The sequence below is a fragment of the Oryzias latipes genome, chromosome 3, assembly GCF_053564925.1.
Source record: "Oryzias latipes strain Hd-rR chromosome 3, Olatipes_Hd-rR_3.1".
NCBI classification, from domain to species: Eukaryota; Metazoa; Chordata; class Actinopteri; order Beloniformes; family Adrianichthyidae; genus Oryzias; species Oryzias latipes.
Window position 1 is genome coordinate 5,972,481 of NC_136239.1, and position 22,999 is coordinate 5,995,479.

Below are 22,999 nucleotides of genomic sequence, written 5' to 3' on the forward strand. Positions count from 1 at the left end.
TTAATTATAAAAAGATAGTAGCTTTAAAAGTAAGGGCAATTTGTTTAGCACTGATTTAACTTTTGTTAGTCAGAGATATGATTTGATGACCGAGGTGCTTCTATAACAGTAACATGAACAGTGTGAAGTTCACTGCTGGTATTACACTCTATCAAGAGGCTTTGTGTAAACAACCAGTGAACGCAGAGATTTCTGACTGAAACGTTGGTAAAATGTTCGAGCTTCTGTAAGAACCGTGTATGATTGGAGAAGGCTAGAGCACATATTCAGGTTAACAGCAAAGAGGATAAAACTTAAGATACAACAAGAGAAAAAGACTTGACTTGCATTGAATGAGGTTTTCATGGGAGAACAGCTGCTGCAGCAGGACGATCACATGATGTAGAGTTTAGCTTTTAACCCTTGTGCCATCCTATGACCCCACCCTTACATTGACGTGTTCTCCGTACCATGACAAAGGTGGATAAAGGTGGAAAGATTTCATGTAATCCATGGACACCAGTGAAGATCACAAATCATTGAACAAAAAAGGTTCAGAGCACTGTCTAGTGGGTCTAGATGACCCAACTCCCAATGTTAAAGTGCCTAGGATAGCACAAGGGTTTAAAGTATCAATATGACCCTTTTTACAACTTAAAAATTTATTATGTCATTTATATGTAGCATTAAAAAAACAAACACATAGCGGTGTTGTATTTTTTAAAGAGTAAGACTTTGCGGCTCCAACTGGGTTTTGGTTGGACAGAAATGGTCCCAAATGCCTTTTCGAGTATTAAAGACCCCTTTGTAGAATGGCTGACCTCACCTGATCCAGAGGTCAGCACTCTCTCCTAAAAACCAAGACGGTCTGTGTTCAAATCCCAACTGGGACCTTTCTGTGTGGAGTCCTCCTTGTTCATGAATGGATTTCCTCCCACAGTCCACAAACATCCCTCATACATTACCTGAGGTAAATTTTTACATGTGGTTGTCTCTCTGTCTGTGTAGCCCTGCTATGGAGGGACAAACCATCATGCATCATTTTCCCAACAGTAGCTGGAATGGGCTCCAGCCAGCTCCTGGTCCCAAAAGGGATTAAGCGAGTTTAGGAAATGGGTGGATGTCAAAGATACCATCAGTAATGGTGTCAATCAATGTTTGCGTTTGCTCTGAAATGTGGGAAAAATGAGCAGAAACACCAGAGAAGTGCAAACACCTTTATGATGGAGCAGCTTTAAAAACATTTGATGTAAAACCGGAAACGTTATCACTGCTCAGTTTCTCTTGTGGGGAAGGCAACAATAAGCATCATGAACACACAAAAGAGCAATGACGGCTCATCTAGAACCGATCCGTCTTTCAGCAGCAGACTTCATCTCTACATTCAGAGAAAGTCCGTCATTTCTGTTCCTGTTGGAGGTCTCTCACGGGCGCATTTTTCTTAGAATCAGTTTACACTCAACATGCAAAAATAGAACACTTTAGATTCTCCCTTTGAAGAGTTTTCTGTCTAAATGTTGATGTGTGGGTCTCAGAGAATCACCCCAGCGCTCCTCTGAGACAGGCGGGACCCTCAGCTTCCCGTCCTTTGTCACCGTTTCTGCTGCTTACTTCGTCGCAGAACGAACCCCCCACCCCATGAAGGTACAAAAATTTCGGCAAGCGAAGACGGGACAGGGATGAATGTAAGTTCTAAGCAGATGATGTTTTCTAAACTTTTATCCAGAATTTCCGGCAGCTTGTGAAGGATTTGTTGATGCTGGAAGGTGATAAATAAAGGTGCTGATCTGCAGCATCATATCAACACAAAGCCCCTCCTATGTCTACATTCAGCAAAAATAAAATCCCCATGAAATAGTAAACAATCAGACGTGTTCTCCTGGTACAGGATTCAGAACCAACTCCTGAATACTTCAAAACCGCAGTCCTCTCCTTTTCCAGGAGACTGGTCCCTTCAGGACCAGTTCTGCTGCCGTCCTCACACCGCCGGGTGTCTTTGACCCACCACCTCATGGGTGGGGGGATCAGAGCCCTCTCTTCGCATGGTTAGCTTCCCGATTCCCCTTCAGCGTCAGACGGTGACGCTAACGTGGCGGGAGGACGGTGGGCGACGTTTGATACGGGATCGTCTGGGTCTGGACTCGTTTTGACAGCTGCACAGAGGACCCAGCAGCAGCCACAGGTACAGAACCACGCAGGCCCAACAGGAAGTCATCTTTACCCAGAAGGTGGACCAGCTGCCGTGTGTGAAGGTGGTCTCCAGGACTGCAGACTCGTAGCTGGAAGCAGGGATGACAGAGTGCATTGATGATAAATGACTGGAATCCAGAAACATGAGTGAAACCAGGAAGTGGGACCAGCTCACCTGAACCAATTAGTAAGGGTCATCATGACGTAGAGTGAGGCCAGAAAGAACACAAAGTGAAAGAAGAAGTAACTGTAGGCCACTTTCTGTGTCTCGTTATGAATGACCTTCTGACAGCCTTTGTCTTCGTCGTCAACAACAAACTCCTCCTCAGCTGGAACACAGAAGAGCAGAAGAGAGATAAGATAAGATAATATAAGAGAAGAGAAGAGAAGAGAAGAGAAGAGAAGAGAAGAGAAGAGAAGAGAAGAGAAGAGAAGAGAAGAGAAGAGAAGAGAAGAGAAGAGAAGAGAAGAGAAGAGAAGAGAAGAGAAGAGAAGAGAAGAGAAGAGAAGAGAAGAGAAGAGAAGATAAGATAAGATAAGATAAGATAAGATAAGATAAGATAAGATAAGATAAGATAAGATAAGATAAGATAAGATCAGATCAGATCAGATCAGATCAGATCAGATCAAATCAACCTTTATTTATATAGCACTTTTTCAACAACATATGTCACTCAAAGTGCTGTGCATAAAATACAATAAAATTTAAAAACAAGATGACAAGACAAACCGTGCGACAACCCCCCCCCCCCCCCCCCGCAAAAACACACACACACACACACACCCACACACACACACACACATCAATAAATAAATAAATAAATGAATGAATAAATTAAAAAAGTGATAAAATGATAGAATGTAGAGACCAGGCTTTGTCCTGAAGTGGGGAAACGATATTTTGGGGACATGTCCACACCAGCGACCCCCCAACCCAAGTTCAGGGAGAACACTACCACAGAACCCCCCAGATCCGATCAAAAGAGTCAGACCCAGGAGATCCCACTGCAGCGTCCCCGTTCACTGAGAAGGGTCAGTCACTGATGTGGAGGATCCCTCAGAGGAAAACACTGGAGTGTAATAAAATGTAAAAGGAATAAAATTAAAATATAAAATTAAAACATGGACAAAAAAACAAATAATTACATAAACCTCAATAGGCATATGAAATAGTAAGAGCGACTTAAAAATTAATAGAATAAATAAATAAATGTATTTACATACACATATAAAACTAGTTAAAAGAAAAATAAAAAAATAAATAATTAAAATATTTTAATAATAATAATAATAATAATAATAATAAATAAATAAATAAATAAATAAATAAATTAATAATAATAAAATAAAATAAATTAAAAATCCTAAAATTCAACTAAAAGCTAAATTAAAAAGGTAGGTCTTAAGCCTTCCTTTAAAAACATGAACAGTCTCTGCGGCCCTGAGGCTCCCTGGGAGGCTGTTCCACAGGCGGGGTCCGTAAAAACTGAATGAGGCCTCGCCGTATGTTTTTGTTCTTACTTTTGGAATAACCAAAAGGCCTGTATCAGAGGACACAAGATAAGATAAGATAGGACTTTACGGATCCCTGGGGGGAAATTCAGTTGTCACAGCAGCAAAAACAAGAAATATAGTAGTTAGAAAAAACAAAAAAGCATTAAGTAAGAATAAAATTGTAAAAATAGAAACTGGAGTGAAAGTACACATCAAAATAACAAGTCAAGTGGTAAAATAACAGCAGCGGTTTCAGCAGTCCAAGACCGTGTTGTTGTATAGCCTGACTGCTGTTGTGACGAAGGACCTCTGGTATCGTTCCTTTTTGCACTGGGGGTGCAGCAGTCTTCGGCTGAATGAGCTACTCATCGTCCTTACCGTCACATACAGAGGGTGGGAAGGGGTTGTTCCGGATGCTGGATAGCTTGGTCAGCATCCTATAGCATCCTCCTCTCACCTACAGAGTCCACTGAGTCCAGGGGACAGCCCAGCCCAGGACAGAGCTAGCTCTCTTCACCAGCTTGTCCAGTTTCTTTTTGTCCCTATCTGATGACATCATCTGCAACTCTAATTTCCGACCCATAGTGTAAATGTGGGCAAATCACGTCATTTAACCTGAATTTAACACTGAAGTTGACGAAAACTTCATTGAAGACGTTAGGAAATATCTTAATTCACACACAGACACAGAGAGAGAGCGGACAATTAGATAGAAAATAGAGATCCTATAAGTTACTGGAAAGATCTCATTTCTCATACCTTGCAGTGCTATAGAATGTAATTGGCCTGTTTCTATTTTTTTTATAGGCTGCTTCTGATTGGTGTACGAACACACCACCTCCTCTGCCTCATTGTGTGCCTGCGTTGTAAACGCGAATAGGTTCAGTAAACTCAAAATGAATGATGAAACTGATTACATAATATTTTTATTATCTTACTTAAAAATCACAAGTTATTGAGAACTTAGAATGTTTGAGTTGACACTTAACACTTTAAATTTAAACTATAACTTTTCTCTCATACACGACCCTCAAGGGGTCGAGGGGTCTCACAGACCTATGGCGTGTTGGGGGATCCCAACACATCAAACTCCACACAGAAAGCCGCTCTGTTACAGATCCTACTGGGGCCTACTTGCTCTGAGGCAGGAGCACTAACCGCTGTGCCACCTTGAAGAATTACTCAGCATGTGGGTGGCTTCACGTCTTAACGTTCATGGGCATATACAGTACGTTATGACGTCATCACGTCTCTTCACAAATCATTTTAGACACCAAGGTTTGATTTACTCCAAATGTTCAAGTCCAATAAAGATATAACTGTCAGGGTTGCATCGGCGTATAGGTTTCAAGCTAACTTTACTTGGTTGCTACTTTTGAGTTCTATGATTATAAAACTTTTGAGCTCATTAAACTGTTCCGGTTTACTTTCTGTGCCCATTCGCAGACACAGAGAGTCTATGATCAAGATGTCATTCATGTTAAAAATAAACGCTAGAAGCAATTGCGTCGCTTGAAAACTATAAACGCCACTCATCATCATTTATTCCTGAAATGTTAGAAATGAGGAAATTAGACTCTCAGAGTGTAGTTTCCATTGACATTACAGTCACTGGCAAATCACCTGCACAACTGCACCATTTGCTCTAGGGGTGTAACGAATACTCCATGAATCGATTTCTATTTCAACAATCTAACCAGATCAATCTGTCTGAGGGATGATATTAATCGAATCCAATTGACCCATACCATTAAAAAAACATTTTAAAAGGAAATCTACAATTGAGTTAGCCATTGAGACATGGTAGTTTTATTTAGCTAAAGTGTAAAAACAATCAACTGCATCGCAGCGGACAACAGATGTGTGATGGGACAAAAACTGATCATCATTCCAGTCCAATGTGTGGAAATACTCTGCATTTAGCAAAGAGACATGTGACCATACAGTGTGATAGAAACTATGAACGTCAGAAGAAAGGCGGCAGACACAAATTTGATGTGTGAATTGGGTTTGGTGTGAGCCCAGCATAAATCTACATATATGAGCCCTGGCTGCTCATTTCTATCTTCAGTAGAGGATCTGAGGTGGACTCCCCTGTCTTTCCCTCCCTTCAGTGTCAGCAGATGCTCTGCTGCCTACGGCAGAAACACCATCCATCCTCACTCTGTCCTCCTCCTGCTTCTTCTTCTGTGGTGTTTTGGTTGTCTCTTCAGAATAGCTGGGTGGCTACAAACCTGTGTCTTCCTCGGGGCAGCAGAAGCAGCAGGTGGCCTTCTGGAACTCGTATCGGTAAACCTTTATCATCCAGAAGGGCCCGAACACCTCAGCCAGGTAGGAGGCCTCGTTGCTGCAGGGAGAGAAGAGCGGGACAGTTGAAGGGGGGGTTTCTCTGGCTGCGTGATTTAGGATGGGGTTCTCCTCACCAAGCAAACAGGACGCAGCAGTACATGATGAAGGCTCCGATGACGGCCACAGCGTTGCCTTCGTTCTGGATGCCATCCTGTCCCACGTTGGGGTAACAGACAGTCATGTTCCTGCCCTGATGAAGCACTGAGACAGAGGAGAACATCACATGTTTGCCAAAGATGCAGTCAAAGCAGCCATGCTCCTCACAAGAGATTATCCATCCATAGAGGCATTTCTTAGGCAGAAATAGGAGAGGGGGGTCAAGATGACCCAACAGTTTTAGACGGATGTTAGAGAAGCAGCTGTGCTGCAGAGCTTTAGTCCAGCTTGGTGGAGGTTATGTTCTCCTCTGCTGACGAGGGGACCACTCTGTAGGCCAGTGTGTGTGCATGTGTGCGTGTTTGTGTGTGTGTGTGTGTGTGTGTGGGGGGGGGAAATAAGATGACTGAAACTATCAGATGTTTCCTCTGCCCACAAATGCTCCCCCCACATCGATGCTTCCATCACACCGACATGGAGAGATGCAGCAGACCCCAGATTTGACTGAGAACCTCCTTCCATCAGCAAGGGCATTAAAGATGAAACGTGGCTGGGTCTTTCAGCCTGACAACGATCCCAAACACACTGTTGCCTGGGTAACAAAAGAGGGGCTTTGTAAAAAGTATTCCTAGGTCCTGGAGTGGCCTAGCCAGTTTCCAGATCTCAACCCCATACAAAATCTTTGGAGGGAGTTGAAAGTCTGTGTTGCCCAGCGACAGCCCCTCCTCTGCTGCAGAGGAGATCTGCATGGAGGAATGGGCCAAAATATCAGCAACAGTTTGTGGAAACCTTGTGAAGACTTACAGAAAATGTTTGACTGCTGTCATTGTCAACAAAAGTTATCTAAAAAAGTTTTGAGTAAAATTTTGCTATTGACCAAGTGCTTAATTTCCACCATAATTTGTTAATAAAATCTTTGAAAATAAGAAAATGTGATTTTCTGGATTTTTATCTTATTTTGTCTCTCATAGTTGAGGTTTACCTACGATGAAAATGACAGGCCTCTCTCATCTTTTTAAGTGGGAGAACTTGCACAATTGGTGGCTAACAAAATACTTTTTTGCACCACTGGTCTGGGTTTGCATGTTTTTAAATAAGACTCAGAGTCACATGCCACTGTTAGAACATCACCCAGACTTTTTGTAATCAACCTTGTTTTGGATGTTGCTTTTTTTTCACATCTAAGGACTGTTTCAGCAGTAGCTCAGACTCACATGTCCATTCCCAACTCAATATATCATAGGTTTACAGTGTCTATGTCTCCTGGCTGCGGACCAAATAGTGCCGTTGTCGTGTTTGTGCGATGTTTTTGTTTCAAACACTGTAAGAAGATCTGTTTTGAAGCCATTGCAGTCTTTAAGGGAACACGTTCTGACATCGCTGAGCCGTCATTTTGTCAGGAATGCACAGAAAGAACACCTCTTTGTGTGATCCAACGGCAGGCCACCAGCTTTGCGGACAGCGTGTCTGAGCACACCACCTGTGGATGTGTGAGCAGGTGAGTCATAGCAATCAGAGGAAGGTTTGTGCGTATTGGCTTGTGTGCGAACTTACTGTATTTTGTTAGCCTGTACAGGCAGCAACAAAGTAATATCCTGAGGTAGGAGGTTTCTCTGTAATTATCTGATTTACAGATGGGAAGGAGACCTCTCATTTCTGATCAGCAAAACTGTACTTTGCCCTTTTCCAGAACCACAAACACTTTCCTGACGTGTTCATGCTCACTCCTGGACCCGAGCCATGGCTTTGATAACATTCTTCACATACACAGTGGCGTGTGTCGCGTGTGCATCTGCTCCAGGGGAAATGGTTAACATACCTTTTTCTGGAGGACGGCTGGAGAGAGCAGAAAAAGTCAAATACATGACATAACAGCTGATGATGGAGGCCTGGAGGAGTCCAGAACGGGGCTGTTCTGCAGGAGGAGAGACTACAGTCAGGAAAACACACACACACACACTAAAGAAATACACACAATGACACACACACGCACCATAAAGAAATACACACCATAACACACACATGTACCATAAAGAAATACACACCATGACATACACATGCCAGGAAGAAATACACACCATAACACACACACATGCACTAAAAAAATACACACAATAACACACACATACGCACCATCAAGAAATACACACCATAACACACACACACGCACCATCAAGAAATGCACACTATAACACACACATGCCAGGAAGAAATACACACCATAAAACACACACACGCACCATCAAGAAATACACACCATAACACACACACACGCACCATCCAGAAATACACACCATAACACACACATGCACTAAAGAAATACACACCATAAAACACACACACGCACCATCAAGAAATTCACAGCATAACACACACGCACCATAAAGAAATACACACCATAACACACACACACGCACCATCAAGAAATACACACCATAACACACACACACGCACCATCAAGAAATACACACCATAACACACACATGCCAGGAAGAAATACACACCATAACACACACACCATAAACACAAATACACACACCCCCACACACAAAGAAATGCACATACACACCATAAAGAAATACACAGCATGACACATACATGCCAGGAAGAAATACACACCATAACACACACACCTTAAAGAAATACACACCATGACACACACACCTTAAAGAAATACACACCATGACACACAGATGCACCAGAAAAAAATACACACCATAACACACACATGCACCATTAAGAAATACACACCATAACACACACACGCACCAGAAAGAAATACACCATAACACACACACATGCCAGGAAGAAATACACACCATAACACACACACATGCACTAAAGAAATACACACAATAACACACACACACGCACCATAAAGATATACACACCATAACACACTCATGTACCATAAAGAAATACACACCATAACACACACACGCACCATAAAGATATACACACCATAACACACACACGCACCATAAAGATATACACACCATAACACACACACGCACCATAAAGATATACACACCATAACACACACACGCACCATAAAGATATACACACCATAACACACACACGCACCATAAAGATATACACACCATAACACACACATGCACCATAAAGAAATACACACCATGACACACACATGCACCATAAAGAAATACACACCATGACACACACACGCACCATAAAGATATACACACCATAACACACACACGCACCATAAAGATATACACACCATAACACACACACGCACCATAAAGATATACACACCATAACACACACATGCACCATAAAGAAATACACACCATGACACACACACGCACCATAAAGATATACACACCATAACACACACATGCACCATAAAGAAATACACACCATGACACACACATGCCAGGAAGAAATGCACACCATAACACACACACAAAGAAATTCACAGCATAACACACACACACGCACCATCAAGAAATACACACCATAACACACACACCATAAACACAAACACACACACACCCACACACAAAGAAATACACATACACACCATAAGGAAATACACACCAAAACACACACACCATAAACACAAACACACACACCCACAATGAAAAAAAACACACACGGACCATGAAGAAATACAAATCCCATAACATACACTTATACAATGAAGAAATACACACACACACACCTGGAAGAAATACACACACCATAACATACCTGCAATAATACACACATCTCCACACACATCTCCCACACACGCACCCATGCCATGAGGAAATACACACCATAACACACACACATGCAGACATTCCCCCCTTTTTAATAAGGATGTTTTTAAGAGATGGTATATGCACGTGAACAATTTTGGAGGATTTTTGTCATTGTTTGTGTCTGTGTTTCAGAGGCAGGTACTACTTTACACAAGTGTGCACTTTTGCTGTCCCCGTTGGAGGAGAAGAATGAGACACATCACCAAAGAGGTGGAGAGAGCATCTTCCCTGCTCCTGAGTGTCTCTGACATTCCAAAGAAGACACATCTTCTATCCAGCCTCACAGTTTTGGGCCTTAAGTTAGCTACTGGTGTGGAATCAAACAGACATTCTTGATGTCTGTCTATTTCCTCTTGTTTTTAAGAACTTTTTATTTCCTAGCTCATCTCCCCCACTACTTCCTGTGTTGGTCTGCAGAGGTGCAGGTGTGCGTGCTAAAACACAGACTCACTCTGCTTCACGCATGGTGTAACAGCGATGAAGGACATGAGGCCGCAGAGCCCCAGGTTGACCCACAGCAGGACCTTGTTGAAGTGGCAGGCGATGGGATGCGTGTAGTACTTATACATGAAAGTGAAGGCCATGGTTGCAATCGTGTAGAAGAAGAGGGTGGCACACATCACAGCCAGGTACCAGCGCTTGTTCTCTGCAGCTCCAGTCAACCTGAGACATCCCAGAGATTTGGTTAGCAAGAAGCAGTTTTTGGTGAAGCGTTAATCAGTTGTTGTGATCAGCATCAGCTGGTAAAGGACAGCAGGAACCCCTTTAGCGCCTTTTTTTGAGAAGGCAGATCCACAACTGACTACACATGCTGCTTAGCTGGTCACTCAGTGAACTTGGATCGGGGTTAAAGTTCACGAGGGTAAAGTTCTGGCCCACATCTAACCATGTTTCTTTCTTTAAAAACTCAGGCACACGGAAGGAAACTTTGATTCTTCCTCCACGTGGATCTTTGCTGCAGCATCATTCAGCCTAGACAGGTGAGGGGAGCTCAGGTGTCTTGTCGAAAACGGGCAAAACACAATGTAAAAAGAAAAATATATATGTAAAAAACAAAAACAAATGTAGAGACAGAAAGCAACAAAAAGAAATAAAAGATTTACCAAAAAAAACTCAAAAGGCAAAAAAAAAACTGAACAGCAACATAAAAAAACAAATAAATCAGAAACAATTCCACTAAACAAACAGAAAGAAAACAAATCAAAGTAAACTAAAAGAAATCTAAGAAAAAGAAAAAAAGATAAGAACAAGTGCAGCTCATAACTGGAACATGATTCCAGTCCTGGTCGTCTTTCGTCAAGCCCCGCCCCACTCACCAGTTCTTGTTCCACGTGTGAGCAAAAGCTGTGATGAGGATTAGTTGGATCAGGATGAAGGCAAAGCCCCCCACCACACCAACATAATGCCAAGCTGTGAGAAGGCAGGATAGGACAGGTTAATTTTAGAAGAGTCACAAAGGTGGAGAGCAGGCAGCCCCCCAGCCTTGAACCATGCATGGGGCTGCTGCCCTCTAGGGGAGCTCCTGTTACCGTGCAGGAAGGACTCGGTGGGGATGAAGAAGGCGGCCGTGCACATGCCCAGCAGCATGATGAACTTCAGGAACCAGAAGCTGCAGAAGAGAATCAAATCTTCAGCAAATCTTCAGATGTTTGTGTGCAGAACGCCTTTGCTCTGACCTCAGAGGACCTGCAGGCCTCAGCCGCAGCTCTTCTTATGGTCTCAACAACAATGAAATCTGCTGTCAGGTTTTTCTACTGAAACTCTGACTGAGAAACAAGTCTGTACTGGGAGTCAGGGGTGGGGGGTCCTTCCCGTCTACCCCCAGCATGGCTCAACATCTGACCACAACAGGACTCCAGTTCATCAATTACACACTAAGACGCCTCAGAGAGCTGCGGCTTTCACAGAGACCCAGCAGAGAGGAGCAGCGGTCTGGTGAGTTAGATCCTAATCCGACTATAGTACTGATCAGCTGCGGAGGAAAGTGTGACGGGGGAGCTTTAAATAGCCCCCGACCCGTGGGGTAAGCACTTTCCCCAGCAGGCCGTGTTGGACGGATTAAAGCGATGCAGATGTGACTGTGAAGCTGTCCTAGTGTGAGCAGTGCGGGGGGACTGACCCGTTGTGAATGAGGGCTCTGAAGTCCTGAGTGGACTTCACGTCGACGAGGAAGATGGCCATCATCAAATAGAAGCAGGATGTGCCGAAGCAGACCCTGTACACCGCCGAGTAGCCCACCAGCATCTCACAGTGGCCCCCTCCATGCGCCTGGTCGCACACCACGTTGAAGAAAGGCACCTGAAACACGAACACTGGTTCTTCAGCAGAGAACAAGACAGACCCGAGAGGATGACTCCAGAGGGTGAGGAAGAAGCGGCGCTTCTCTGTGGAACAAAGAACCTGAACATTTCTGAGGAAAATGTTTAGTGAGTCAAAAAAGGGAAATTTGACTGTCCAGCAGCTTGAAGCCTCTGTCATCCATTTTTCTACTCTACTGGAGAAAGAAGCGAGAACTTTGGTTCTCTTGTGGAAGTGTGGACAACCTCTGATAAAATAAATCCTTCAGACTTTCTGGCTTTTAAGCAGGAGGTGTCAGAAAAGTTACCACAGGGATAACTGGCTTGTGGCGGTCAAGCGTTCACAGCGGCGACGCTTTTTGATCCTTTGATATGGACTCTTCCTATCATTATGGGGCAGTATTCACCAAGCTTTGGGTTGTTCACCCACTAATACGGAACGTGAGCTGGGTTTAGATGGTCGTGAGACAGGTTAGTTTGACTCTGTTTTAGAGTCACAAAAATCTGTGATTTATCTGCAGAGGCATGAAAAGACAGGTTATGAAGATGAAGCCAGTGGAGACAGACATGCACTGGAGGATGTGATTACATCCTTTTATTGTTGCTAGAACACCAGCTGCTGGTCTCTGTGTGCAGCCTTTTTTTGTAAAATGTTGCACTATAATACATGTTCTTTATGGCTCAGTTTTATGTTATTTTTCTTTATTGCAGTCAATATTCGACGATATAAAGCAATATATATACAGTATATATGTATATATATATATATATATATATATATATATATATATATATATATATATATATAGATATATATATATATATATATATATATATATATATATATATATATATATATATATATATCTTCTTCTTTCTCTTTCGGCTTTTCCCATCAGGGGTCGCCACAGCGAATCATCCTTTTCCACCTCACTCTATCATGAACATCTTCTACCCTAACATTAGCCAACTTCATGTCCTCTGTTAAGACATCCATGTATCTCCTCTTTGGCCGTCCTCTTGCCCTCCTGCCAGGCAGCTCCATCTCCAACATCCTTCTACCAATATATCCACTATCCCTCCTCTGAACATGTCCAAACCATCTCAGTCTGGCTTCTCTGACTTTGTCGCTAACACGGGCAACATGAGCCGTCCCTCTGATGTACTCGTTCCTTATCCTGTCTAACCTGGTCACTCCTAAGGAGAACCTCAACATCTTCATCTCCGCTACCTCCATCTCAGCCTCTTGTCTCTGTCTCACTGCTACCGTCTCTAACCCATAGAGCAGAGCTGGTCTCACCACTGTCTTGTACACCTTTCCTTTGAGTCTTGCTGGCACTCTTCTGTCACACAACACTCCTGACACTTTCCTCCACCCGCTCCAACCTGCCTGCACTCGCCTCTTCACCTCTTTTCCACACTCCCCATCACACTGAACTGTTGACCCCAAGTACTTAAACTCCTGCACCTTCTTCACCTCAGCCCCCTGTAACCTAACGCTTCTACCTTGATCCCTCTCGTTCAGAGTATATATATATATACTGATCGTTCCGATGGGTTAAATAAATCATCAAATCAGAGAGAAAGTTCACCTCCAAACTGGTTATTTTTGTCCAGATAATGAAGCAAAAGTTTGTTTATAGCACATTTATGCTTTGTGACCGGAACTACTTTTTTAGGCGTGGTATATCACTGTGATATCACTTTTTAATGCACACCCATCAGCCAATCAGAATCGAGTATTCACCTGGACCATGGTACAAGCAACTGTAATTGTCACTTTAAAAAGTTATAGTAAATAAATAATGAGTTATTTAACATTAAGGAGTAGTTATATTTATTTTTCATTACATTTAGTTACATGTATAAGTTATATCTGGCCCTTTGAGGACAGCCGCTATCCTCGGTGAAAATGAGTTTGACACATGTCCCACCCATCCAGTTCACGGAGCCCAATGTGCCTGTGTGCAACATTTGTTTGGGTGGGAGCGGGGAGGAGCAGGCGGATGGGCACAACCGGGGAATGAGGCTCCCCCCGAGTGACCGGCCCCCCGCCAGGCAGTCAGGAGGCGGCAAGCCAGCTGCCCGCTGGGGAGTGAGCAGCACCGACCGGGACTAGAGGAGACTGGTTAAGCTGGTCAGGAGGGCCAGCTCTGTCCTGGGCCGTACTCTGTGGAGGAGGCGGGAGAGAGGAGGTCCAAGTTCAGATCCATCATGGACAACAGCTTTGACCCACTGAACCCAACTGGGAAGAGACAGAGAAGGACTGCAGGTCTTTCATTCCCACCACCATCAGACTGCACAACTCATCTGTATGACTGGGTCATCAACATCTGCACAGTTAATTGTTATTTATATATTTACTTATTTGTTTGTGTGATCCCATATCTGATGAGCCGTAATTGTTCTATCACTTGCTTTTTTTTCTTTGGGCTGCCATGAAGAATACATTTCTCACTGTAAAGTTTCATTCCATTGAAAGATATTTTTAAGGGGGTTAATTGATATAATAATTGTGCAGATTAAGCCTGGTTATTCAATTGGCATGTTGCTGAACCCATTGCAGCAGCTTTCAACTTTACTTTGCCCACTTATGGTTTTCCAAGCATTGCTGAAGACAAAATCCATCAGAGATTTTTTGTCCAGATTTTACTTTACTGGGCTTGACTCACTGAAAAATGTTTACTAACAATATTATTGTATTACTGAAAATAATATGTAGAAGCATTTGTACAGAGCATCAAACCTGTCACTACTTCCTCTACAATAATGACGATTATGCAGATGACATTGTGATCCTCGGTGTGGTCAGGATTTATGTCCAAAGAAATTAAGTGACACAAAGAGGTTCTTGGAAATGAACCGGTGACCCTGAGAGCAAAGAACAACGGTTCCACCGCTGATCCACAGTCACAATTCAAAGAACATTTTAATCTATTTTGTCCATTTTGAATGTGGGCGCAAATGTGGGAATAGTTTCCAGTCACTTTATTTACTTTAAGAATATTTCTTGAAAAATAAGTTTGTTTGTTTTTTCCAAATACAGATGGTTTTGAAAGAAAGCCTTAATTATTGTGGAGCTTTACCCTTTTGGGCTTTAAATAAATGTTCTGCATCACATCTGCGTCTGAACGGCGAGAGAGCCTGAAAGGTGGCTGGTGACTGCGGCTGATGGCGCCATGACAACATTAGCCAGAAGCAGAAATTTTTACAACATTTTCAAATGTTGACATCTTTTATCAAGACTTTTTCTAGTGAATAAACGGTTTTAGTGAGCAAAGTAAGATTAAAACAGACTAAAACAGTCATCATTTTATTCCTTTCAAACAGGATGTTTGAAAGGAGTGCACACTCACACCTATGAAATACACACCATAACAGAGTTAGAGTGACCAGTCAACCTATGAAGCATGTTTTTGGACGGTGGGACGAAGCCGGAGTCCCCGGAGAGAACCCACGCATGCACGGGGAGAACATGCTAACTCCACACAGAAAGGCCCCCATTGATGTTCTGTTTCAGGTCCCTCAGCTGGGGCTTGAACCAGGGGACTGTGAGGCAAGAGCGCTAACCACTGCACCACCGTGCAGCGCTGCTAGGATAAAGACTCTAAATTGTTACATTGGTGTGTGTGTGGGTGTGGTTCTGTGGCCCTGTGATGGACTGACAACCTGTCCGCGTGTACCCCACCTTCATCCACATTCATCCACCAATAGTAGCTAGGATTGGCTTCAGCAACCCCATGACCCCAAAAGGAGTTCAGTAGATTTAGAAGATGGATGGATGGATGGATGGATGGATGGATGGATGGATGGGATGGATGGATGGATGGATGGATGGATGGATGGATGGATGGAGGGATGGATGGATGGGATGGATGGATGGGATGGATGGATGGATGGATGGGATGGATGGATGGAGGGATGGATGGATGGATGGAGGGATGGATCGATGGATGGATGGATGGGATGGATGGATGGATGGATGGAGGGATGGATGGATGGGATGGATGGATGGATGGATGGGATGGATGGATGGATGGGTGGAGGGATGGATGGATGGGATGGATGGATGGATGGATGGATGGGATGGATGGAGGGATGGATGGATGGATGGATGGATGGGATGGATGGATGGAGGGATGGATGGATGGATGGAGGGATGGATGGATGGGATGGATGGATGGATGGATGGGATGGATGGATGGATGGGTGGAGGGATGGATGGATGGGATGGATGGATGGATGGGAAGGATGGATGGATGGATGGGATGGATGGATGGATGGGTGGAGGGATGGATGGATGGATGGGTGGATGGATGGATTGGGCCACCTCATAACGGAGGTTCATCACTGAACCTTCTAAATCCCACAAGCCAGGAAACACATTTAAAAGAAATATTTTACCCCCTCCCTCTGCAGTAACTGCTACAAACTCTTCAAGATAGACTGCCGTGTGTTCTTATGCTTTACGTTTCTGCTTATATCTTTTTTTAAACTTATTTATGTGTTCATGCAGGTCGTGCATCTTAGGCAAATTCAAAAATGATTGAGGGTTAAATTTTATAAAAGAATAATGTTTTTAGCCATAAAAACAGGAGTTCTTATAGTGAAGCCAACAATAAAGTTATATTAAAAATTGAATTTATTTTAAGAGGCCACAGAGGAACAGAGCAAAAAGATTGAGAGGAAACCTTGAGGACAAGAGCATGCGGGACGTCTGGAACTTTGTAAACACCATACAAGCCAATTCCTCTTTGCATCAGTGACGGCCCCTTGTGGAATGTTGCACTCACATTTTCCCTGACCAGCTCAGAGACGGTGCGCGACAGCATCAGACAGGAGACGGCGCAGCTCAGGATATGGAAGAGCGTGTACATGACCCGCGTGCTGGTGGAGGACTTGACCGGGGGGCAGAAGGCACAGCAGAGCGAGCAAGGGGCCGGTCCACAGCAGCAGCATATCTGAGGAGAGATGGAGGGGGCAGAGTCAGCAGTGAGGTCTCGGTGCTGTGGTTCCTTCTGAAGCCCCCTGGAAGGCTTACTGGGAGGCAAACAGGGCTTCTTTACCCCCCCCCCCCCCCCACTGTTCTCCTGTTTGCCATGTTCTGTCTTCTCAGGGTCCCACTTCTTCTTGGCTAACCTCTTCCTCTCAAAAAAACTCCTGATCTTCATCATTCCACCACCAAGTCTCCTGACCTGCTTTCTGCTTTACGGATGAAACGTCAATTTCCTTCCTCCCATTTTCCCTCATCACTTTAGCCGATCACACCAACTTCCACTTTCAGTCTCATCACCCATCTGACCCCATCCAGAACATTTTCATCAAACTCCTCCTTCAGGATTTTCCCTCTTTCCACTCCATGATCAAACATCTTGAAGCTGCTCCTAATCTATACGCTTTGCTCTTTTTCCATGTGAAGATCACTCTAAAGATCAACTTTTCTTCTGTCCATCAACTCTATTTTTCCTGTCAAAGTCTCTACATTCAAAGTTTTTCCTCTAAGTCCTTCATTTCTGTCTTTCTTTTCCTCTCTCTGCTGAAGAACACACCTTCCTCCTCTCCTTCTTCCACCATCCAGGGTGGTTGTTGGAACCTCAACCAACTCTGATCTGTTTCGGATGCCGTCTTTCCACGACTGCATTTCCCCAAACTTAGGACCGGGACATGAGAGCACAGAATTCTGCCCCCTTGTGGTTACAGTAGGTACTGCTGGTGAGTTTATTTAGCACCATAATGAACACACACACGCAAACACACCAACACATGGTAAAAAAAAATACAAACAATATAAAATACACACAACATAACACACAAATACCATATTACAAAAACACACACCATAACATGCATACAGTATTACAACACACACATACACACACAGTGACACACAACACAAACATCATGAACAAATACACACATACATCATAACTACCACATATACAGAATAATACATACACATGTACACATCTTGAACACACACTAGGCATGCACATCATAGAACAAATAGACAAATAGACACACACATTAAACGCACACACTATAACACTTATAGATACATACATTATAACAAATACATGCAATAACTTAATTATTATAACCACACACAAATAAACACACACACACACCGTACCACCTATGTTAAAACAGAAACACATACACTATAATTCACAGATATTATCTGATACACAGACATACACAATACCAAACACACACACAAAATCTATGAACAAATACACACAAACATCATAAAAATCACACATACAAAACAAAATATACACACACATTTTGAAAAGACAACCATATACCAGAAGTCATATACACTATCCAACAAATAGACACTGTAGACACACGCACATCAAAACACACACACACTATAACACTCATAGACACTCATTATGACACACACATGCCCTGACTTGCAACCCACAAACAAATAAGCACACATATTATAATCGCACTCACACAGACCAAAATTAGCCAAAACACAAGCACAAACAGGTAGAAGCCACAAAACACATTTAACAATTATAAAAACATCACCAAAATACGCACACATAAACAAAAATGCACACATATAGATACTATACCACACACTGAGTGTAAAACACACATACACATACACATTCCCTGGCCTCTGAGCTGGAATCGGGATCAAAACTGTTCGGCTGGACAGCTCCAACACCAAAGGTGACTGGAGTGGGACTTTCACTGTTACCAATTACTGTAAAGAAGAATGACTCTCACCATTCAAGCCCGCACCTGTACAGGTAACAGTAAGCAGCTGATTTTCTAACCAGTCTTCATGCTAATCAGTCATAATGACATGTTCCATAAATCCATTATGTTTGTCATGGATGAATATGCAGTGTAATATGGATATTTCTGAGAGATAGTAGAAAAGATGCACATGAAGAATTTCTGCTGTCACTGTTGGAGGAGAAGGAGCGATGACACAAAGAAAATACTTAGAAATGTCTGAACCAAAAATAACAAGATCTCTTCTTATCCTGCCTCATATGTCGGAGCTTCTGGAGAAGTTAGAGACTGATAAGTTTAGTGCTGTCATATTAATTGCAGTGGTTTCCGTTTTTGTCACATTAGGTTGTATTTTTCCATGCACAGTCTGTTCCTCTCCATCCCATCATTTTGGTACCCACAAGTTCGATGAAAAAAAAAATAAGTGAAAGAAAAAGTGAATTTTCAAAAAAACAATGCCCTTCTTTCTGATGGCTGGTTTGATCGGCACATGGTGGAATACACATTTATTCTTTTTTGTTTTCTACATTTATTTTTTAGTGCAACAAACCCAAAACTCTAAATAGCAAAGTTTTGCTGAATTAAGTGATGAAACTTCTCTGAGCCACGGACAGACAGGTGTCTGTGTCATGTCCTACTTTCTTCTTTCTCTTTCGGCTTTTCCCATCAGGGGTCGCCACAGCGAATCATCCTTTTCCACCTCACTCTATCATGGACATCTTCTACCCTAACATTAGCCAACTTCATGTCCTCTGTTAAGACATCCATGTATCTCCTCTTTGGCCGTCCTCTTGCCCTCCTGCCAGGCAGCTCCATCTCCAACATCCTTCTACCAATATATCCACTATCCCTCCTCTGAACATGTCCAAACCATCTCAGTCTGGCTTCTCTGACTTTGTCGCTAACACAGGCAACATGAGCCGTCCCTCTGATGTACTCGTTCCTTATCCTGTCTAACCTGGTCACTCCTAAGGAGAACCTCAACATCTTCATCTCCGCTACCTCCATCTCAGCCTCTTGTCTCTGTCTCACTGCTACCGTCTCTAACCCATAGAGCAGAGCTGGTCTCACCACTGTCTTGTACACCTTTCCTTTGAGTCTTGCTGGCACTCTTCTGTCACACAACACTCCTGACACTTTCCTCCACCCGCTCCAACCTGCCTGCACTCGCCTCTTCACCTCTTTTCCACACTCCCCATCACACTGAACTGTTGACCCCAAGTACTTAAACTCCTGCACCTTCTTCACCTCAGCCCCCTGTAACCTAACGCTTCTACCTTGATCCCTCTCGTTCAGACACATGTATTCTGTCTTACTACGACTGACCTTCATGCCTCTTCTTTCCAGAGCAAACCTCCACCTCTCTAGCTGTTCCTCCACCTGCTCTCTACTCTCACTGCAAATTACGATGTCAACAAATTACGATGTGTCATGTCCTACTTTAAGGCCCGTAATGCAGGATTATCCCTTCCACAAGGGAAACTGCTGCAGGCAGGGAGGGGATTAACCAGCGAAAACATACAACATTCACTAAGACCTCAAAACAGCCCAAATGCAGCCTTCGAGTCCTTTTGGATCACATAAGAAGGAAAATTAACTGTGTCTGCAGTCAGGAGGAGAAGGGAGACGGGAGAAGGGCGCACTTAGGGTTGGAGGATGATGTGATTGGCTGAGGAAAGAACTGGGAGTGACTGACAGGAGAGTTGACAAATCACATGGCTGCATCTCCGTTGACTGAAGGAGATGTTGTTTTTGAATGTGCGTAGAGATAAGGCAGCCAACCTCAGATCATAGGATCAAAGGGTCCTACTCCTACCTCTCATTACTCCCAGTGGTTGGGGTGGAGCCTTTTATGGCAGTTGAGGACTGAAAAATGGTGTTTGAAGCCCATTTCTTTTGCAAACTCTCCACAATATGCACAGGAAACTGACATCCATTGTCCTTTGAGTAGCTTTGGAATCAGGGATCCCAAACCAAGCACTGCTTTCAGTCCCTGCATGACCTGAAGACATGTGGTGGATGACACACATGGGATTTCCATGAGTGGTAATCTGTCACTACTTTGTGTTGTTTTTGTCAAACTCACAAAGTTTGAGTGAGATTTTCGTCAAGGAACAGTCCAGCAGAGCCATAGACATGACATTTATGTTTTCAGAACCTTGGCCCGTTCTGATTTTGGGATTACGTTCCCGTGTCCACATCTTACCAGCAAATTCATCCCTAAAGATGCGTTCACACCGAACGGGATTGAGATGCAGCCAGTTTCAATGTTAACTACAGATGCGATCTGACGTCCTGCGATGCGATTTGAGCGGCGTGGCCAGAGTTCAAATATTTGAACTCGCATTGCATCTACCAATCAGGCACTCAGCTTTGGGCATGTGATGCTTTCAGTGAATCAAACAGTGGGTAGAATACACATCCAATACCAGCATTTTTGTCCTAAACTTCCAGCTTTTTTGCTAACCCGCTGTGGCCGGAGCCCATCCCGACTACTGCTGGGCGAAGGCGGGATACATCCTGGACAGGTCGCCAGCCCGTCGCACCAGTGACGTGCGGTGAGGTTAATGGCTGGTGAGGCACTGACGTCATCAGTCAGATTTACAAACATATGAACCATGAGTATAAATAACTGAGTAGCTTATTCACCATTTGATTGACAACAGTTAACGTTTTGTTTAAAATATAATTTCAACATGTTTTTTTTCATATACAAACTGCAGCATAGAAAAAAGCACAAACGTTATTATCGTCTTACCTTTAGTTGTAAATAAAGTCCATACGCCGCTCCTTCTGAAGAAAATGAGTTGCCGCTTCCTATCACTTCTTCTAGTATTTTTTAGCGTCATAATCTCAGGGCTCACCGGCGCCCCCTAACATGAGGCACGAGAACTGCAACATGAGGCACGAGAACTGCTGGCCTCACCCAGCGGCTTTTTCGCCGTCGTTTAGCGCTCAGCACAAGAAACACGTCCCTCACATACAGTTATTTATAAAAACAAGCACTGTGCATCATATACATCTGCTAAATTATTTAAACTCAGCTCATATAGTACAAGTGATTGAACCGACATACAGAGAGACAGCAGTACCGTCTGACTGCATAGGTATTGCGCAATCCAAGGTGAGGCTCAGCGGGCTGGTGCCTCATCGCACGTCACTTAGTATCTGAACGGCAAATGCGGAAATTCAGCGATTTTGAAAAGAAAAAACACCCAAAAATGGTACATTTAAATGGAAAATGACCGCAAAGCACAACTTACTGATTAAATATAATAATTGAATTTATTTGTTCTCTTTTCTTCCCATAATGACAGGTGAGGCTGTGCCTCACCTGCCTCTCCTGACTGCACGTCACTGCGTCGCACCCACAGCGGCTCTCAGATAGAGAGCTGCTGGATGAGAAGGAAGCCTGCTCGGGCCTCCTTGACTTGGTGATATTGTTCTTTTTTTTGATAGAGACAATAATAAAATGTTTTTGTTTTTATTTTCCCCTCTTGGATTAAGCGGGACAGTGAACATTCAAATTGTGTCACAGAGACATAGAAACACAGTGGAAGAGGCTGTCATACAGACAGACAGTTAGTGAAGCTGCCGGTACCGGGAGAATCTCTGAATGATCTCATGAACCCAGACGTGATTACTGATGTTTTTGTAGAACTCTTCATAATAAATAAAACTGATCTCTAAACATCATCCGTGTCTTTCATGCATTGTAAACAAGATAAACATAGACACTGCTCCATGAAGCGATAAGGCTAAAAACATGAGCTAGGAGCTCCTCCCACACGCGGCAGTGGCGTTAAGCTAGAAGTTAGACAGCGAAGACACAGTTCTACAGTGTGTTTTCCTTATCAAGCAGCATCCTAGTTTTCTGAATTCCTCTATTCGGCAGAGTCTCTGATACTTTTGTGTAGTATTTGATTATCCCATGTCTATAGATCATAATTGCACATATCGCATTAGAAAACATTTGGTCCAAAGTTGATCTGGAAATGTTGATCAACTGTTTTGTTTCATTTCATCTTGACTACCTTGACCCTTTGGATGAAGAAGGTTTCAGGTGTGAAG

At 43.3% G+C, this 22,999-nt stretch overlaps 1 protein-coding gene across 4 annotated transcripts in view; it reads right to left on the reverse strand.

Moving 5' to 3' along the window:
- Window positions 1–1,182: 1,182 nt before the first annotated feature.
- The window catches only part of serinc4 (serine incorporator 4), a 37,752-nt gene continuing 15,935 nt past the window's right edge, over window positions 1,183–22,999 (reverse strand). For 2 of the 4 annotated variants that reach the window (XM_023951918.2, XM_023951917.2), the window contains exons 2-11: window positions 16,966–17,133; window positions 11,995–12,173; window positions 11,405–11,484; window positions 11,192–11,285; window positions 10,327–10,538; window positions 7,928–8,023; window positions 6,087–6,213; window positions 5,898–6,010; window positions 2,345–2,498; window positions 1,183–2,258 (exon numbers count right to left, since the gene is read on the reverse strand). In XM_023951918.2, coding sequence (XP_023807686.1) covers window positions 2,051–2,258; window positions 2,345–2,498; window positions 5,898–6,010; window positions 6,087–6,213; window positions 7,928–8,023; window positions 10,327–10,538; window positions 11,192–11,285; window positions 11,405–11,484; window positions 11,995–12,173; window positions 16,966–17,133 — 1,431 coding nt within the window. In that variant the 3' untranslated portion in view covers window positions 1,183–2,050. Of the gene's footprint in view, window positions 2,259–2,344; window positions 2,499–5,897; window positions 6,011–6,086; window positions 6,214–7,927; window positions 8,024–10,326; window positions 10,539–11,191; window positions 11,286–11,404; window positions 11,485–11,994; window positions 12,174–16,965; window positions 17,134–21,134; window positions 21,162–21,686; window positions 21,823–22,999 lie in introns of those variants that run through there. The other 2 variants (XM_078944167.1, XM_078944166.1) reach the window with 2 other exon arrangements.